The sequence below is a fragment of the Diabrotica virgifera genome, chromosome 1, assembly GCF_917563875.1.
Source record: "Diabrotica virgifera virgifera chromosome 1, PGI_DIABVI_V3a".
Taxonomy (NCBI): Eukaryota; Metazoa; Arthropoda; class Insecta; order Coleoptera; family Chrysomelidae; genus Diabrotica; species Diabrotica virgifera.
Window position 1 is genome coordinate 39,912,040 of NC_065443.1, and position 21,791 is coordinate 39,933,830.

Here is a 21,791-nt window from a genome sequence, read left to right on the forward strand (position 1 = left end):
GACAGACATGCGTAATTATCCATCAAAGTAGAAAAAAATACAGCGATGAGCGCGCTAATAACCGGCAAAATAACGCAAAAGATGAAAAACATAATACGTTGTGAAATATAAAAAGATATAAAACCAGTAGAAGTGAAAAATTATTGACAGGAACCTATAAATTTACATTACATTAGGTACATAGTTTCCCTCCTTTAGACGTCTGTGACAGAAAACATGGAGAATTTTATAAAATTCTCCTGTCACAGTTACAGTTGTTGTACTCGTCAGATATGTGTAAAGGTGAGAATCTATGTAATGTAATGTAAATTTATAGGTTCCTATCGATAATTTCACATCTCTACTAGTTTCATCTCTTTATATTTCACAACGTATTATGTTTTCCATCTTTTGCGTTATTTTGCCATTTTTTAGCGCACTCATTACTGTATATTAATTTTTTGTAAACAAATAAGTTCCTACGTCTACCAGACAAATTTTATTTAAAAGAAAAATATAAGTAAAAAATAAATGTTGAATTATAATTCAACGTTTTAACATTTTATTTAAAATGGGTGAAAACAACATTTTTTTATTTTTAAATAATTTGTTTATTATATCTGTTTACAAAAAGTTAAATATATTATTTTTTCTACTTTAATATTTTCGTTTGAAAATTTCTAACTTTGGAAACGCTGTTTGACAAAGCCATACCTACGACTCGAAATTTTTTGGTGACCTTTCCTAGTTCGGCCGTCCAAGGGCCTGCCCATATCTTCTAACCCGTTTTAAATGTATAACAAATAAGTGTATCTTTGTTGCTCTTATTAAAGGCGCATACCAACCATAAGAAAATACCCAGTCTGTACAGAGGTTTCTAAACTTTGGTGCGTCCTACAACTGGAGTACTCTTCTACTCTTAAAAATTAGTCGGACAATATTACCAGTTAATTGTAAATATTTCTATCAAGAAATCCTGCAAAAATCAGCTGTGGCGGTATAAATGTTATGCCTCTTTTAGATGTGTGCACCCCATATATAGGGGGCTCACTATGGAGCGATAAATGATGTTGCGGGATTATTTAACAAAAATACTAAAATTTACTAGTCATATTATCCAACAAATTTTTAAGGGTAAATTTTCCAGTTGTCAAACGTACCAAAGTTTAGAAACCTCTATACATATTTACGAAACGGCTCCCACCCGAAAATTTTCCGTAGTTGTCTGACTCGAGATGAATAACTGAATAATCGAACTGTCGTGAGCGAGGTAATCATTTTTTTTAAGTTATAATATAAAACAATCATATATTATATTATGTACCGGGTGTCCCAATAAGAATGGCTCTCGGCCATATCTCAGGAACCGTTTATAGTAGAGCTTTGAAATAAAAATTTTTATAACAAAAGTTGCCTCAGGAAAAGCCTGGAAATTATTTTCATAATTGTGGGACCACCGCTAGAGGGCGTAATTGAATATCAAAAATAAAAAAATCTAAATTTTACAAAATTTTCCTAATGAAGGGGCACTGGAAATCCGATCGTCGTATTCTTCATAAAATTCTACGCATATTTGATTTGACAAGTTTAGGTCTACCTTTGTAAATAAGAGGTGGGGGTGAGTGGGAACCTTGTTATGAAAAACTGGCTGTGAGTCCGGTTCTGCTTAATCAAATTTTGCAAACTTGGTCTTGTTGAAGACAGATCTATTTCGTCAATGTAAAAGTTATGATTTCGAACCAACTTACTGAGTAATATGCCAGCTAGAAGGCGTTATTTATTTTTTTTTCACAAATCTAGTGTTCCTTAAAAAATATTAAATACAAACATGCATTTTTAATACCATATTACAAAATTAGACAAAATTAGCAACAGAATAGCGAAAACCGCATGTTAATACCTTTTCTATCTCGAGATATCTTACAAAACGTGTAAATTTAAAAACATAACTGTTACTGTCACCGGTAAACGCAATTCATTAAAAGTAGTGTGCTATGGAAACAACAAAGAAACATTTTCCAGCTGTCAACGTATATTAGGTCTTTTCAACGCTTCTCATTTGTTTCGAGCCTCGTTCATATCTCGTATATTAATATTAAACACGGATTATACGGCATAATACAGAGGCTCGAAACAAATGAGAAGCGTTGAAAAGCCCTATTACAAAGAAATAAAAACAACTATTTAGTGATGACATAAACGTTCAAATTTTTGCCCATCATTTTCGTTGCAAACATTTACTCTTTCAAGAGTAGATTGAACAGCAGTCTCAATTTCTGCTCTCGATATGCTTTGAATGGCGTTTAGTATTCTCTGGATAATGTATTCTAGAGTAGTGTATGATGGGCAACAATTTGAATATTTAGGTCGTCACTAAGTAGTTCTTTTTGTTCTGTGTTATATTTAATTTTAATAGTATTGTTTCTCTTTGTATTGTTGTTTTAATTAATTATATTTTTATACGTTGACATCTGGAAAATGTTATTTTGTTTTTTTCCACAGCACACTACTTTTCATTAACTTAGTTTACCGGTGATAGTAACAGTTATGTATAAAATTTACACGTTTCTCGAGATATCTTGAGATAGAAAAAAGGTATCGACATGCGGTTTTCGCTATTCTATTGCTAATTTAATCTAATTTTATAAAGTATGATTAAAAATGCATAATTGTATTTAATATTTTCCAAAGAAAACTAGATTTCTGAAAAAAGTTAAATAACGCCTCCCAGCTGGCTTAATACTTATTAGAATGGTTCAAAATTATCACGCTTACATTGAAGAAAAAGATCTGTCTTCAACAAGACCCAGTTTTCAAAATTTGATTTAGCAGAACCGGACTTACAGCCATTTTTTCATAACAAGGTTCCCACTCACCCCCACCTCTCATTTGCAAAGGTAGAGTTAAACTTGTAAAATCAGATATGCGCAGAATTTGATGAAGAATACAATAATTGGATTTCCAGTGCCCCTTAATTAGGAAAATTTTGTAAAATTTAGATTTTTTTTTTAATATTCAATTACGCCCTCTAGCGGTGGACCCACAATTATGAAAATAATTTCCAGGCTTTTCCTGAGGCAACTTTTGTTATAAAATTTTTTATTTCAAAGCTCTACTATAAACGGTTCGTGAGATATGGCCGAGAGCCATTCTTATTGGGACACCCGGTACATGTAGTTTAAACTTTGTTTTTGTTAACACTTACGTCGCTTTTTATTAGGACTCGTATTCTTACCTTGCAAAGCATTTATTAAAAATGTTTTGTTTCTATTATAATCAGCGAGGAAAGGTAAAGTGTCCTTGCTGGTATCCTCAAGGAAGGTATCAGTTGCGAGCCTAAAAGCTAAGTTGTCTCCTACTATAGTTTCGTATTTTAAATTGTTGCCAGATTCATCCTGGAATAAAAGAAAATACTTGGTAAAATTTTACTTTGCAAATATTTTATTGTAAAATTAAAAGTAAATTGAATAAATACATTAATTATTACCAGAGTGGCTACATTTTTAAAAAGATTAAAGGGATCTATAACAGGTTTACAACTAGCCCCTTAACCCTCCGTTAGTCGCTATCGGTGTCACACACCGACGACAGAAATGTGCATTCGGAATTTACAAAATAACTGGTTTTTTCTATCGCCACTTTCTGTACCTCTTCCTATCAACTAACCTCGTGTTAGTATACATTCTTACCTACTTGGGTACAGTTGTGCGAGTTTTATAGCTATTTTCGGTGCAAGACTCCGTAGCGACTAACGGTGTGGTTATTACTTTATTGGCATAACTTGCAGTTCAGGTAAAGATTTAGAATCTTATTATTGCATTTTATCGGTAAATTTTGGTCAAATCTTATTTATAGATGTCCTTTGAAGCCGAACAAAAACGTTTGTTGGAATTATGGGAAATGGTTCCTAGCGAATATTTTTATATTACAAATAACAATATGTATATTGTTGTACAAGGGTTTTTCATTTTATATCTGTTGTTTTTCAATAAAACATTTTCAAAAATATTTTTCAGTCATTCCTGTACATAATACAAAATATTTGTATGAATTTTATAACAATAACTATTTTTTTTTAAATTGTCGGTCTCTGGCACCGTAGCGACTCTTGATGCTCCGTTTATCCTTGCGACTAACGGAGGGTTAAACATTGTAGCAGTTTAAGTTTTGAGAAGCATATAAACTTTACTTTAGTTTTTGATCAAGAAATCCTTGTGAAACTTGTAACATTTGTATACACTTTATCGTGCAAGGCATGTGCAAAAGTATACCTATAAGATACATTCAGCATTCTTCATGGTTTTAATAATGGTAAGGGAGCAAAGTATGCTAAATGTGCAGTCACTCGAGCACTTTGGAGACCCATTGGGCTGTGAATAGTAGATCCTAAAACCAAAAAAAGTTAAGTAACGTTTTCCATTTAGTAGGGACTTGTCCATTTTTAATTTAATTTTCCATTTCCAACAATCGTTTTTCTAGATTATAGCGCCATCTATCCATAATCCATGTTAGAGCTAATTTACTGCTAACTCAATCACAACGTTTCTTTTTTGGTCTTTTGGAATAATTCCGTACCCTTGTTTTAAGAATTACCAATAGGTCATCTTAGGGTTCCGGTTTGACTAAATTTATCTCAAGACATATCTCAAGACATATCCAATGAAATAATGCATCCTATTCATACCAGTTAGATATCATATCCTCAATCACTACAGAACACAGGCTTAGGTCACAGGTCACATGTCACAAAACACAGCTTATTCAGAAAATTAAGTTCAGTTGTACATAGGTAAAAAAGGTGGCCTGAAAATTAGTATTAGGCAGGTACTGGTAGAAGATTGTCGCTGTTAACTGCTGTGGAATACTAAAGGAGAATTTATTTATGATAATTCACAAAATGGCAAGCCCGCTTGCAATATACAACCATACTGATTCTAACGCTTGAAACGGAGTGTATGTTATTTAACAGACATCAAGAGATATAAATGAATGTTTTATCAGGTAGGGAGAGCGGGTACAATTGTAACATTCTTTACTTGTAATTTTTATTTAAAAATGAGCTCAATATAAGTGGCATATAAAAACTTGGAATATAGGTTGAGTATTTAGCTTTAATTTCCAATTTTATTTTGTGAGTTTTATTGATTAGTTGTATTGACCATTGTAACACATAAACGGGGCAAATGTAAAAATGTCAAAATCATCAAATTTTATACAAATTATTCCCACAATTACTATTTTAAACGGATTTCTTGTAAACCAGTATAGAATAATTATATATTATATTATAAAGCTAAAAAATGTATTCCGAAACAGTCGAACTGGAAGTTTCCGCGGGAGCTATATATGCATTATGTTGTTTTCCGGGTTTTCCTTCAACGCGGAGTCAAACCCGGAAAACCACAGAAAGCATATATATGTATGTTTATATACATATATTATGTACTGGCATGGGGAATACACGTTACAATTGAGGCCATGAGAGCCAGAGTGGCCTAACTGATTTTAACATTACTTTACATAAACAAAAAAATGACCAGAAATAACAATGACCGATTGTTTTAGTAGTTTTATGTTGACCAAGAATCATTATTGGTCAACAATTACTAAAACAGTTGGCCATTGATAGCATCTGATCATTTTCTTTGATTACTCAAAGTAATGTTAAAATCAGTTAGACCACTCTGGCTCTCATGGCCTCAATTGTACCCGTTGCTGATGTTACAATTGTACCACAACAAAGTCTAATCTCAATTTAATAAATATTTGATAAATGCATAATATGCGTTAATTGTTATGCCGCCCTTTGTAAAAAATACCTCTAAAACTAGAGCGATTATACAAAAAATACAAAATTTAATTAATTTTACTCGGCAGGCAAAAAAAACCAATATTTTTATATAACAACGTAACTCCCTCACTTAACATCTTGAAACTAAGGTCAACATTCCATCACTAAACACTTTCTCACATGCAGCGTTGCCAGCTCTAGTCGACCAGAAACAAGGTCGTTATTTATATTTATAAGCAATGTTACATTTGTACCGCGTTACAATTGTACCCGCTCTCCCCTACTAACTAATTTACGACAAACATATGTTTCTATTTATATATTTTACCTCAACTTGGCACTTGACATTCTCAATCGTGTAAAATGAATTATCTACTAGATATTTAGTATCCAACGTTTTGAATAAATCCTCATAAAGAGTAGCTTCTTCTGATGCAAGATCAGTAAAATCATTTTTAATGAATTGTTTCGCTATTTGTTCGGCAAGTAGAAGTCCATGCTTCGCTACTCTGATGTAATAGGGCACATTTTTGTTCATGTCAGATACAAATCCTGGTTGGAACACTAAAACAAAATAAAGTCAAAAATAAAGAAAAATTGAGGCGGTAGCTAGAATAAGGGCCTATAGGACTATTTGCCCTTCTTCTGGAGAACACAGAATTGAATTCTTCATCTTGTTCTCTGTCAGTCCACCAAATTTTTTTGGTGCTTGCTGCACTCTCTGATTGAACTGGAATAATGATGCGGCTGTAGTTTCGTGTTGCAACGAAATTGAAAATGGTTATTCATTTTTATTATTTTTTAGTTGTTGTTAATGCAGCCCCATCACCGGTTCTCTCATAATATGCGCTTCATTAATTAAAAAAAAAAAACAATATTTTAGAATAAAGCGTGTCACAAATTCTTATAGGAGGTATCTGATAGAATATGGTTTGATCTTGAATTTACGTAGTTTGTATTTTTAAAATTTTTTTTTACTTGTGCTTTTGAACCTTGAAAATCGTCATTTTCCGTTTCTTTTTTCAATGTTAAATTGTTTATAACTCGAAAATGATTAACTTAAGAGAAAAATTACGAAAGACCTTTTTTGTTCCCAATGATCCAAAGAATCTAAAATAATGTCTACCCGGGCCGAACATAGTGATTTTTATAAATTGTTTCAAAATTTTTTTTAATGAATGTAGCAATAACTCCGAAATTATGGTATCTAGGTAAAGGAAATATCATATGAAAAATAATCAGTATCCCTTAAGGATTCCATAACTTAAAAAATATACAGGGTGTTCCATTTGAAATAAGAAAGTTAGTTAGATTTTTAGAAAAAACGGAAGATTTGACAACAATGTAATTACCACTATAATATCGGCCGCATTAAAAGACCCTTACTCACCAAAATCTATAAAAATCGTTCAAGCCGATTCTGAGAAAATAACGTGTTGCCAGAATTTTTCGCAACCCTGTATGATTTGTTTCCTACAATAATTGTTTAAGAAGCATTTGAACGAATTTCTTTAGGATTTAAAATAATATTTCAAGAGTTCATCATATGGTGATATTATGGTGATATTAATATCATATACAATTGAGTGAAAAATAATCGACTGAAAAACGAGACTTGATATTACACTTCCTATTTCAATGTTAAGAAGTATGAAAATAAAGATACGTAATGTAGAAACAATAAATGTTGAAATTGTTGCTGATGTGAGCACATAATATTATTTATGTAGGGTAGGTAATAAGTCTACTATGGTCCTTTTCATGAGCATTTTTCAGTGCGTCGCAAATGATAGAAAAAAAGGTAAGTCCGTTATAATACACATTTATAACATTTACTCTAACATGACATTTTAGTTAAATCTGACAGTTGTCACATTCAGGCCAGCCGAGAGGGGGGTACAACCGGTACATTTTACCAGGGCCCGGCGTTGACCAGACCAAAAACGTAATTTTTCCCATTTTTTTTGCTCCTCACTTTATGTGCATAATGCGTTTAGTTAATACTCAGCTATATTTAATATGACCTTTACCTCTATTTTAAAATATAGGGCCTAGTATTGAGGCGACTGACAATTTTGAGCCCCACGCAATATTTCGCTGTGAAATATTTAATATTGTCATAGGTTGTGTAATAAGCAACTTAACCAGAAGATTTAATGTGACAATTGAAATTCATTTGATATTTAACATTTTATTGACATTCTAAAATGAAAATAACGCCAATATTAAGAAAAAAAAATTGATATATTGCGAGAGTTTTATAAAAAAGCTGATAGAGCGATATACAAGGAGAATATTTGTGAATCTCAAATTGGAATCATTATTTGCTAACGTCGTTAAAGTGTCAAGAATATTTTGTACATTACCGGCGGTAGTCGTAAAAGGAAAAAGAACCCTTAGTTCTCTTTCCCGCATAAAAAATGCTAGGAGATCTACAATGAAACATAATCGGTTAACTGCCCTAGCAACTTTGTACATTGAGAATGATTTGGTAAAATCATGCGATTTTTCGAAAATTACAGACATCTTTGCCAATCAAAAGCCTCGAAAAGTACGGGTATTGTAAACTGTAAGGTGCAAATGATGGAAATTTCATCCTGAATTAGACGTTTCTGCTCTTCCACCTGGAACTAACAGAACTATGGGACAATGTCGGTGTTAGTTAATGTCAGAGAAAAAAGACCGAAAGTCCCGGCATAACTGTATTGTGGGTAAAAACTTTGTGTTTCTCACACTTTGAAAAATTTCATGTGTTTGTCTTGCAGCGATAATATTGTTTTTAACAAGAAATGAGTACTTTGTTTATAAAATTATGTTTCATAATATGAAAAACAAGTCCTAATTTATCTTTCAAATCAGTTTCTCCAACGTTCACATATAAAAAAGGGATATACGGATGGGGTGCAAATGCACCCCGCACCGTTGTTTACGTAAGAATCTAAGCACCGCCTTACGAGGGTTAATGGTAATTAACCACAATAATTGCAGTTGAAGAGACGTTTTTGGGTGTTTTGATTTCTGCTTTTAAAATCGCTCTAAAAATACAAATTACCCAAATTATCTGTTGTGTACCCTCGACATCTTTTCTTAGAATATTATAGATACAAACTTACCAATTTTTCTGTTTGGAGGATAGGTCTTTGGCTCAGTCTCGAATGCTCCAACGAAAAGTTTTAATCTAAAAAAATACCACATAATACAATATTAATTAACGACTAACATTCCTAACATGCCTAAAAATCTGTTGGTTTAAAAATGGAAATTACAAAAAAAGTTAGGAAAAGGTAGGATATTCTTTTGCTATGTCACATTAATTTTCCGCTTTTTAAAGCAAACATCTTATGGAAAGTTTAATATCACTCAAATATAATAAAATTTATGTGAATAGATTCGTCTCTAAGTTAGAATAATTTCATTATCATTGCGCCAACTCTGAATAGTCTCGCATCTCTGAGTTATTTCTAACATGGACCGCTCCACTAATAATTATTACTAGTTGTTAAATAAATTAGAAGAGTAATATTGTATTGTACATGTTAACTAGCACAATCATTAAGTGATTGAAAGAAACGTAGTGGGTAAAAGATCCAGAGGAAGATTTCCATTGCGATGGTCGCACCAAATAAAAAACATGACTGGTTTACTCATTCTCCGAAGCAAAACAACACACAAAAGAGATAGATAACACTGGTCAACAATAATTTTTAAGTCTGAGTTTTGTACCTATGATTTTGATTACTTGTGCCTAACTAAAGAAAGAAAAAATATTTTTATCTAATAAAGTTTGCTTTTGTACTTACAAGAACGAAATTTCAAATTTTATGAAAAAGCTCTATTTTTTATTTTAAATGATTTTTAAAAGTAAAGAAATTTTGAATTATATATTTTTATTAACTTTAATTATAAAAGACGGCATATATAAAAAACCCATAAATACAAAAACAATTTAAATTAAACTGTAAAACATGAACAGTTTTGGTATTTCTATTGTGTAAACAAGGACTGTCTCGTAGTAGCCCCAAAATGTAGTTACCAACATGTTCTCATTATATTCTCCTCGGTACCGTGGCTCGAAATTCATTAGATCTTTATAAAGGCATTCCCCTGCTTGTCTGAATATGCACCCCAGTTGTCTTTAAACTGATCCAAGTGAGCATGTAGATTGTGTACTTTAAGATACATCCTGCAAACCATAACTTTGAGGCTGTCAAGAATACTAGAAAAACGCTCTTTGTAATTGTCAGCCTATGAGTATTTCTGAAAAATTGTTTTAAGAATTGAAAGGCCTCAGAATGTTGACGAAGAGCCTCTTTATAAACTGCTTTATGAGACTTAATTTATATGCAATGAAGGCATTAAAACCTAATGGGGCAAACATTTAAAACTCGCTCCGATTAGAATATGAGTGCTGCCGGTAGTGACGTACATCGGCTCTACTATCCCATAAGCAAAGGTAATATGGATATTTAATGTATCCGCCTTGCATTCGCACCAGAAAACCAACCATGTTGAAATCCCTTATCACTGGTCAGACGTACTCTTCATATTTTAAAACCTGAATAACCATTTTATTAACTATATCTTAATTTTCTTTGAGCACTACAAAATGAGCCAGAGAAAGAGATGGAAATCTATTTCCATTGTGAAAAGCTGTTTTAATCTCCTTGTAGAGCTGCCAAATAAAATTTTCTGGCTTCCACTGTAATGAATTCGACATAAATATAGCAAAAACAGTCCACGTCATTTTTACACTTTTTGGAAGACATTTCTAGACTTTGCGACACATAAAATACGTTATTCCACTGCAATGATCACGCGTACACTACCATGTCAGTGTGTCACTTCTGGCTTCACACTCACAGTCCCCACTCACCCCTTTCTGGCATCTAAAATACAAGGGATCCTCAAAAAATCTGCCAAAACACCGTATATTTATTTTTCATTATCTAAAGCTACAAAAGCAAACTTTATTTATTATTTATTGAGTTTCTGCTTAATTTTCAATGTATTGTTGTAATCTTATTTATTTATATGTGATGATATTCTTATATGGAATTTAATTTAATTAATGCATTAATGATAATCTAATTAATCAACCAGATCACATATCAATATGTTTTCAATCTCAGGGCGAATTATAAAATTACTTACTTACTTTCGTGACTTCTAAGTATTTCTCAGTGGTTCCTAATCGGGATAGGAAAAAATAAAATAATACACACATATGGATTACAATTATAAATCAAAATTTTGTTTATTTTATGTAAATGGCAATTACTGCTTAATATTTGTTAGATCTTATATTTATTTAATACAAACATTTAAAAATGGGAATCTTATTTCCTTTTGGTTTCCAATTTAAAACTTTTATTAATAATGAAACTATTAGGATTTATTAGCAACAAATTGATTTAAGTTTGATGAAAATCTTCTGATATTAGCGATTATGTTCTTCAATTTTTAATGTGGTATTTAATACAAAAACCCATACATTCATGTCTTGACAAATGAGACTGACCTTTATCTGGTAAACTGCGAATGTCCTCACACAAAACCCGTTTCCTCCTACCCTTGGTTGCGATGAAAAACTCGTCCTGGCCTCCAGTAATGTTCTCCTTTGAAAACTACCTCGTATCGCTCGCGTTCCTGCTTTTCTCGTGATGCAGTGTTCTACCTTTTTTGAACCACTTCAATCAGCCACCGGGACACTCTTTGCTCAAGGAGATTCTTTTCTCTCGACTCGGCCTACCTCTCGTTCCGATGGGTACTCAACACTAACGGAATTATACCGGCTTTTTCACTCTTCGTACACTACCGTCTACCACTGGACTTCACCTATCGACCGCTCAAAACATTCTCATCTCTCATCCTCATTCGTTTCCCTACTTTCTAAATATCCCTTCCAGATTCAAAGATCAACATTCCACCACAAATTTTAATTCGCCGTATTCCTCAATACCAACTTTTAATCTCCTAAATATGTTTAATGTATTTCAAGAAAAAATAATCATTTCCCAATTTAAACTTACTTTCTACTTTTTACAAAACTTAATGACCTATTATCTATTTCACTGAGTCTTATTTAGCGTAGGCTAATGATCGAACCTTCCGCGAACACTAGAATGTTCCGCGTCACTCAAACTTGTTTATCTTAGGCGCATTGTTATCGAGTTTCGTACGCTTCTTCGAATCACTTTCTTAAAAACTAAATATAATAATTTGTTGTATACAGGTTGTTCTAAATTTACATGCCCGTGGTTGAGAAAATTGAAGATCTTTTATATTAATTTGAATTTTGCTTATAATTATAAAATTTTAATTCTCATATCAAATAGGAATATAACAGTATACAAACAGAAAATATTTACTAAATAACAAACTCAAAAAAATTTTTTTTTGTTGACCAGTGATAATTGGACAGAAATAATCAAACAAATTACATGACGCCACTACATCCTTATGAAGAAGAAAATATAGTGGAGGAGGATTATTCTGCAACATTTTTCCTATAATATGGACCTAAGTGCCTACTTAAAATTTTTCTTCAAAAATATTAGAAAAAATATATTTATCATTCATAGTATGCCATCAAAAATACTTACAATATTTCTGGTGTTATAGTCTGCCCAACTTGATTATAGATTTGTTTTTTGTAATGCTCCATCAGTTGATACAGTTGGTCTTGATACACACCATTTATTTTTGAAATCGATACATCTAAAATGTGTTTGTTTAAGTTTATGTGTATTTTATAAATTAAAATAATATAAATTATTAAAATATTCTATAACCTAAGATGGCCACTGATACTGAAAATGAATCATATAAAGAAACTGGAAGCTATACAGGGTGTCCCAGACTAATTTAGCCACGCTATATCTCTTAAACGAATAGAGATTTTCGAATGGAACAAAAAGTGGTCTATTCTACTTGTAATGTACTTTAATACGGCTACATTTCTTAAACGATTAGAGATTTTCGAATGGGACAAAACTGATCTATTACATAATTGTAATACACTTTAATATGGCGTAGAAAAAAAATTATCCTCTAAATATTCATCCCTTAGTTACAACCCCTAACATTATTTTTTTTAAATAGCACCCTGTAAGTTAGGGATGAATTTTTTCTACGCCATATGAAAGTGTATTATAAATGGAATAGATCAGTTTTTGTCCCATTCGAAAATCTTTATTCGTTTAAGAAATATAGCCTGGATAAATTAGTCTGGGACACACAATTAACAAAAATAAACTGATAGTTTCTTGGTTATTTACGAACCGATTTTATTTTCAAAAAATGTGTTGAATAGACGATAAAAGACCACATCCAAAACTATAAAAAAATATACAGGGTGCTATTAAAAAAATTAAAGTTAGGGGTTGTTACTAAGGGATAAATATTTAGCGGATGATTTTTTTGTACGGATTTTTGTATTTAGCGGATGATTTTTGTAGAAAATTGAAAGACGAGTACCAAAAATGGGGTTTGGAAATGAGCATGGAGAAAACTGAATACCTTGTAGTCGGAGGTGATACTGAAGACTTAGAATTAGAAGGGGAATACATAAAAGGATGTGATGAATTTAAATATCTAGGTTCAATTTTTGACAAAAACTCCACATGCGATCAAGATATATAATATCGAATAAGTCAAGGAAGAAAAGCTATAAAACAGCTAAATGGCATTTGGTGGAGTACAGGAATGCAAAATCAGACAAAGAAAAAATCTACCAAACTATCGTGGAAGGAATTGTCCTGTACAACTCGGAAGTGTGGGAAGTAAAAGACCGACAAAATAAAAGACTTCAAGCTTTAGAAATTGACGCGCTTAGAAGAAGCTGCAGAATATCTAAACTGCAGCATATCCCAAACGAAGAAATAAAAGAAAGAATGGAAGTAGAAAAGGATATTATAGACAGAATAGAACAAAAAAGATTAATATGGTACGGGCATGTCCAGAGAATGGGACCAATAAGATGGCCCAAGAAAATGATCCAGTATGTACCACCCGAGAGAAGAAAAAGAGGCAGACCGAAGGGAACATGGATACAAGATGTAGAGAAAGCAATGAACAGTAGACAACTCAACGAGGAAGATATTCGTGACCGAAAAGCATGGCGAATAGGATGCGGGAAACGGCGAATGCTGTAGAACACCTGATATATATATTTTTTTGTACGCCATATTGAAGTGTATTACGAGTAGAATATGTCACTTTTTGTCCCATTCGAAAATCTCTATTCGTTTAAGAGATATAGCGTGGCTAAATAATTAGTCTGGGACATCCTGTATAGTGCTGCATTATCAAATAAATGAATGAATTAAAATATATTCAATAGATTGAAAAGTCATAATAATTTAAAGTCGAGAACGTGAAGAACCGTCATAAAAGTAAAAGAAGAAGAATTTTCTGTTTGGAAACCTTGCTGTTGGTAATATTTTGGTAAAATAAGTTTTGGTAAAGTTTTGGAAACATAAGAATAGTTGTAATGATAGCCAAACTCCAATAGGAGAAGGAATCAGATGTAAAAGAAATATCACACGTATCGTCACAATATAAAAAAGGATTTGCAATGTGTCCATTAAGAATACATAGCGCACCTTGGGAAGAAAAGTGTTCCAACTCAAAAAATGGAAATTTTAAGTTACGTTGACTAACCGATAATTTTCTAACTTACTAGTTACTGTAGTTGACTAACTTAGTTTCACTTAGGATGTTGTTTTCTGTTTATGTGAGCAAATAAAAATATCTTTACTCTGCTATTTGATTTTACATTTTGCTTCAAACATTAAAATGCCTGTCCTGTAAAATTGAAATTTTGAATTGGAACAGTCTTTTTCCCAAGGTGCGATAGGTAAGAAGATATAAGTAACTACATTTTAAAAAGATTTTAAAAAAGTAAGTTTATTATACAAAAATCACAGACATTAAGTAGAAATAAGTAACTGACATCAAATAAAACAAATAAAATTAACATTACCTGTAAGACTAATTGCTTGCGGTCTTGATAATTGCAGTTGATTAATTCTGTCTCCTAGAATTTTGTAAGAATCTGTCACAAATTTAGCTTGTTCCAAGGAATTTTCAAAACGAGTTTTAAGATTATTTAATAACGTATCAACTAGTGCATATAATTCTTCGTGTTCTTTCTTATTGTTTAACTCATATATTATGTGGGAACTAAGTTCTGGAATAAGTTCAGAAGTAAGTTGCATGCAGTAATGTCCTAGATTGCCGGTTTGTTTCTCCATAACAACGTTTTTGTACATTTGAACACTGTACCATAAATCCAACATGTCTTTTAGACCCCTAAAAATTATCACTTGTAATTACACAAGAGCTTTAAAATTACCGATTTGTATCCCTAGTGACTCTTTGACAGCTTTAATTTACATATTATGTCAAAGATAAAGGCAGTTTTTGTTTTCATTTGATTCAGAGTTGGACCACCATCTCCAGATAGCTATCTCTGCATCTCATGCATCCTCGGTGGAGCTATGCAGTCACAACTCTGAAACAAAAACCGACAAACCCTGCCTATTTAAGGGAAAACATGGCGATACAATGAATTCACCTATTAGTCTGGGCTGATTATCGGAGAATAGGCCATTTTTGGGAAAAGTTATTTACCAGCAATTTTATTGCTGGAGTCGAATTATAAGATCCTATATATTAATAATATAGGTATGCAACGTCCTCAGATAGTGTGCTACTTTTTTTATAAACAAAATGGCGCACGAAAATCGTGTTTTTTTCAATTATTGCTCTATAACTCCGAAGATTTTAACTTTACAACAAAAACACCTAAATAAAAACTCACCGTGATTAAATTCTGCACAGAGACGCGTTTTTCCTGATCTGCTCCGACGAAAATTTTCCTCGGAAAATGCGGGTTTTCCCAACAAAATCTTTAATTTTCAAATAAAGTTTTAGATAAGTAATTATCTACCAATAATTAAATAATTTGGTGACTTAAAAGCCTTTTTGGTTTAAATTATAGTTCCAGAAGCTGACGAACATTAAACGAATATTTTAGCAACAATTCAATTGTTAATTAATAATTTACGGTCGCAATAATAACCAAAATAATTATGATACACTGATCAAGCTTTGAAATCTTATAAAGATGAGATGCCTATTTAATATTTTGTCGACAAAATATGAATTTTTTATTTTTTTGCATAATCTTTAAATGTTTTAAAAAAAATAGTTATAAACAAATTAACGTTTCTCAGAAATTTTTTATTATATTTTAATTTTAAAAAATAGCTAAAATGCGCATTTTAAATATCTTTAAAATGAATGCTTTAAAAGTTTTTTGCAACCATTTGTAAAAAAGTTATGAAACAGCAAAGTTAACATACGATTATTACTGTGTTTATAATTTTTTTTAATTCTTTCAAAGCGTAGAAGTGAGTTTAAAGTAGAAGCTAATCATTTACAAAAAAATTTCGATTATCAGTTTAATGGTTATATTTTAATTAAAGATTATAAATATATTTTTTTGTAATTTACACGCGCGAAAGTAGAGTAACACAGTACTGTAGCTAAAATTTTCACTTGGAGCGACGACGACCGGCCGTGTGATGTACACTTTTAATAAATAATGCATGCTGCGTGTCAGTCGCTTCGAGTGAACATTTTAGCTCCGACTCTGTATCAGGCCTACGTTTGCGCTAAAAATTACAAAAAAAAGTATTTTTAATCTTTGATTAAAATATAACCATTGCACTAATTTTTGACATACTTTGTGAGTAATTAGGTTGCACCATGGACTCACTTTTAAGATTTGAAACAATTAAAACAAATTATAAACAACAGAGAATTCGTATATTTATTTTGCTGCTTCATAACTTTTTTGCAAATGGTTGGAAAATTATTTTAAAGCATTCATTTTCAAGAGCTATGAAATACGCATTTTAAGTATATTTTTAATTAGAATATAATAAACAATTTCTGAGAAATATTAATTTGTTTATAACAATTTTTTTTAAACATTTAAAGATTATGCAAAAAAATGAAAAATTTATATTTTGTAGACAATATATTAAATAGGCATCACACCTTTACAATCTTTCTAAGTTTGATCAATGTCTCATGATTATTTTGGTTGTTATTGCGACTGTAAATTGTTAATTAACAATTGAATTGTTGCTAAAATATTCGTTTCATTTTCACCGGCTTCTGAATTTATAATCTATAACAAGAAAGCTTTTATTTCACCAAGCTATATAATTATTGATAAATAATTACTGGATAAAAAAATTTATTTGAAAATTCGAGATTTTGTTGGGAAAACCCATATTTTCCGAGGAAAATTTTCGTCGGAGCAAATCGGGAAAAACATACCTCTATGCAGAATTAAATTGTGGTGAATTTTTATTTGAGTGTTTTTGGTGTAAAGTTAAAATCTTCGGAGTTATACAGCAATAATTGAAAAAAATACGATTTGTCGGCGCCATTTTATTTACAAAAAAAGTAGCACACTATATGCGGACTTTGCATACCTATATTAATGATATATAGGATCTTATAATTCGATTCCAGCAATAAAATTGCTGGTAAATAACCTTTCTTTGTACTTTACTAATTAGACCAGCGTATTATAACTATTATTTTTTCAAAATTTAAAGATTATACAAAAAAAAAAGAAAAATTTATATTTTGTCGATAAAATATTAAATAAGCATCTCATTTTTATAATCTTTATAAGTTTGATCAATGTATCATGATTATCAATGTATCATGATTGCGATCGTAATTTGTTAATTAACAATTGAATTGTTGCTAAAATATTCATTTAATTTTCACCGGCTTCTGGAATTACAATCTATACCAAGAACGCTTTGATGTCACTAAGTTATTTAATTATTGATTAATAATTACTTACCTAAAACTTTATTTGAAAATTAGAGTTTTTGTTAGGAAAACCCGCATTTTCCGAGGAAAATTTTCGTCGGAGCAAATCGTGAAAAACATATCTCTATGCAGAATTTAATTGCGGTGAATTTTTATTAAGGTGTTTTGGTTGTAAAGTTAAAATCTTGGGAGTTATAGAGCCATAATTGAAAAAAATACGATTTGTCGGCGCCATTTTATTTTTAAAAAAAGTAGCACACTATCTGCGGACTTTGCATACCTATATTATTAATATATAGGATCTTATAATTCGATTCCAGCAATAAAATTGCTGGTAAATAACTTTTCCATGAATTTTGCTAATTAGCCCAGAGTACTATTGAGATGTCGCAAACAGCCACATTCCACATTCTCCTGTAACACCACATCTCGAATGCCTCAATGTTTTTGATGTTTATCTTTTTCAGCGTCCAAGCTTCCATGCCATACAGCAGAACGGAGAAAACATAGCACCTCAACATTCTTGTTCTTAAGTTTATATTTATGTCCCGGCTGCAAAGGAACTTTTTCATTTTGACAAACGATTGTCTCGCTATCTCTATTCGCCTCTTGATTTCTCTTGTCTAGCCATTAGTATCAGTGAAGCAAACCCCTAACCCCTAAATATTTGTAGGACGTAACTCTTTCAACTGGCTGATTATTTATTGTTAAATTCACATTGGTGTATAGTTTCTTCGTTACAATCATGAATTTAGTCTTTTTGATGTTCAGTTTTAGACCATATTTTTTGGTATGAGTGTTTATATTTTCCATCAAATACTGTAAATTTGCTAGGTTATCTGTTACTATTAGCGTGTCATCAGCGTATCTTATATTGTTAATTAACTCTCCGTTAATGTTCATACTAATATTTTGCTCTAGGAGTGCTTCCTGACATATTGTTTCGCTATATATATTGAATAGTAGTGGAGAAAGCACACAACCCTGACGCACACCTCGACGAATCTCAATTTCTTCGGTTAATTCATTATCAACCTTGATTTTTGCTGTTTGTCCCCAATACAACCTGGATATAATATTAATGTCGCGACTGTCGATGTTTTTGCTTCTTAGGATTTCATACAGCTTTTGGTGTCTGACTTTATCGAAGGCCTTCTCAAAATCTATAAAACCTACGTAGAGGTCTTGGTTTATATATCTTATATATTGTAAAAGCCCTTGTATAAGCACAAGAGCTTATTGTTTAAGCTCTTGTGCTTATATATTGTAAAAGCCGGAGATACGGGATGCAGCCAGGAAGCAGTTTCTTAACGAAACAGTCTTGGATTTATATTATTATTTATTATTATTATTTCAATTATTCTAATTGTATAAAAGTAGTAACCTTTGCATCTGGGGCTTTTTCGTCTTCCTCGTGTTACGAGAGATGTCGCTGTTTGCGTCTTAAAAGGTGAATTCATTGCATCGCGATGTTTTCCCTTAAGGTGATACAGTAGCAATCAACAGGTAGCCAAAACGCGTTCCAAGATTGCGGCTGTAAATTTGAATATTTTTTGGAGATATTTGGCACACTTATTCGTAATATAATAAAGAATGGCGGTACAGAGCCCAATTTGAAAAATATATTATTATGTGGAAATTACTCTGTAATGAAATACAATATTAAAAAAACGAGCCTGTACCGCCATTAAGAAGAACAAAAAAATACACTTCCTTCAAATAAACTTTTTTATCCGATGCCTAGATTTTGTGTCATTTTGGAACTACTAAAATTTTTTATTTCATTAGTAGTTCCAAAATGACACAAAATCTATGCATCGGATAAAAAAGTTTATTTGAAAAAAGTGTATTTTTTTGTTCTTCTTAATGGCGGTACAGGCTCGTTTTTTTAATATAGTATTTAATTACAGAGCAAATCCACATATTAATATATTTTTCAGATTGGGCTCTGTACCGCCATTCTTTATTATATTACGAATACGTGTGCCAAATATCTCGAAAAAATATTCAAAATTACAGCCGCAATCTTGGAACGCGTTTTCGCTACCTGTTGATCGCTACTGTTTCCTCTTAAATAGGCAGGGTTTGTCGATTTTGTTTCACAGTTGTTACTGAATAGCTCCACCGAGGACGCATGAGATGCAGAAATAGGTATCTGGAGATGGTGGTCCAACTCTGAATCAAATGAAAACAAAAACTGCCTTTATCTTTTTCATCTTACTCAGATTTGAGCACCTGAAACTGTCTTTCGGTCCTTCTCCTAGACGAAAAGAGGGTAGATACGTGGCCTAAGTGTCCTTTATTTGCCTTCTTCTATATTCGTCGTCTCTTGTGCTTATATATTGTAAAAGCCGGAGATACGGGATGCAGCCAGAAAGCAGTTTCTTAACGAAAAATCTTGGATTTAAATTATTGTTTATTATTTTTATTTCAATTATTCTAATTGTATAGAAGTAGTAAACCTTTGCATCTGTTGCTTTTTCGTCTTCCTCATATTGTGTTAAATTGTCACGAGAGCAATACAAATAGGTAATTTTAAGATAAAATATAAAAGAAAAGATAAAAGGCAACTCTTCGGTTTAATTTCATATCATGTTCGATAGAATTTGGCAAGGAGATCAATTATCTTCGTAGTGCGAAGGAACTTCGAACCCACTCACCAAGCAGATGTATTTAAGAAGACCTCAGGGAAAAGTCTACGGGATCCGTGATCAGCACTATTTAATGACGAAGGAATATAATAAATTTCCCATAATTTCCCGAACCTTCCCTTCGGGTTAGGAAATTCTGTCAATTTGTCACGAGAACAATACAAATCGGTAATTTTAAGAGCTCGAGTGTAATTCGGTAAGATTATTTCATAAATAAACCTGTATTTTTAGATAATTTTAACTAATATTTTATTGATATCTTCATCTGGATATTTGCTAAACCTGCTCATGGTGTTCACTTTGACAAGTTGATAATATTATTAATGTCACTGAATGTTTATGCAATTTTAAATTTTGGTAATAACAAAGGACATGAGCCATGCTACTTGACGATGGGAAATTATCAAAAATTATTATTGCCGAAATTTTAATTTTCATAGGTCTCTATTGGTCAGTCATTCACTGGATAGTGCAATTTTTTATTTAATTACTTCAAAACTACATATTTGATATTAAAGAGATTTATTTATTTTAAGACCTTCATGACTAGATAAAATACCAAGTGTTACATATTGTGGAACTTGTATTGAACTGAGGATTCAAGCAATAATACAATATACAGAGTGTTATGTATAAATAAGTTGCTAATGATCGAATTTGAAATATCCAGAATAGGCATATGACGATTTTTGTCCAATTCGAACTATTCATTTAAGAGATAATTAGGTAGTGGAGGCCATGAAACTACAAGAAGAGATAATTAGGTATATGATTTTAGATTTTTGGGCCACATCGTATAACAAAGAAAATACAAAAAGCTAAATAAATAAATAAGAAGGTAAAGTAATTCAAAATCAATAATGATAAAAAGCAAATTAGAGAGATATAAATAATTTTTAGGGCATATCAGATATAAAAATGAAAGTTGAGTAAATCATACAGTGGAAACATTGCAAAACAGCAAATAACACGAGAACAGAGAAAATGGAAGAAATTAGTAAAATCTTCTTCTTAATATTATAGTGTAGGAAACAGAGGTTGAACCTTGCAAAATGGATACAAGTTCGGTTTTATTTTTTTTCTGGTATACCAAGGGGTGCTTATTATGAGACTAACTTTTTCTTAAAAAATTTCGTCCCAGAACCCCCCTTTTCATCCCTTTAAAGAGGGTAATTTGTGGTTTTTGCGAAACGTAGCCCTTTCTGTACGTTTTGCAAAAAATTTATTTAATAGTAAAATGAAGAGGACTATATTTCCTACTATTTATTTCACGACAGCATAATGTCTATCACCCACTGTTTAGCGGAGGTGGTCCCCCAAAGTTGACAAATTTTTAAAAAAGATGTTTAAAAAAATTATTTTTCCCTAACTGTAATGAAAATTAAGAAGAAACCCTGCGCCAATTAATCACAAATAAGTGGCTGATTTTTTGATATAGGTTTCATTTAAGGGCAATTGCAAATTTTTTAATTACAGGTTGTTACATTTTAAAAAACCCATTTTTATAC

At 31.6% G+C, this 21,791-nt stretch overlaps 1 protein-coding gene across 10 annotated transcripts in view; it reads right to left on the reverse strand.

Annotated features, from left to right (window-relative positions):
* Nucleotides 1-21,791, reverse strand: part of LOC114336077 (uncharacterized) — a 161,000-nt gene that overhangs the window by 32,191 nt on the left and 107,018 nt on the right. For all 10 annotated transcript variants that reach the window (XM_050652279.1, XM_028286442.2, XM_028286418.2 and 7 more), the window contains 5 exons: nt 14,754-15,082; nt 12,373-12,487; nt 8,884-8,948; nt 6,099-6,334; nt 3,215-3,374 (listed from right to left, as the gene is read on the reverse strand). In XM_050652279.1, the coding sequence (XP_050508236.1) occupies nt 3,215-3,374; nt 6,099-6,334; nt 8,884-8,948; nt 12,373-12,487; nt 14,754-15,082 (905 nt within the window). The remainder of the gene's footprint in view (nt 1-3,214; nt 3,375-6,098; nt 6,335-8,883; nt 8,949-12,372; nt 12,488-14,753; nt 15,083-21,791) is intronic.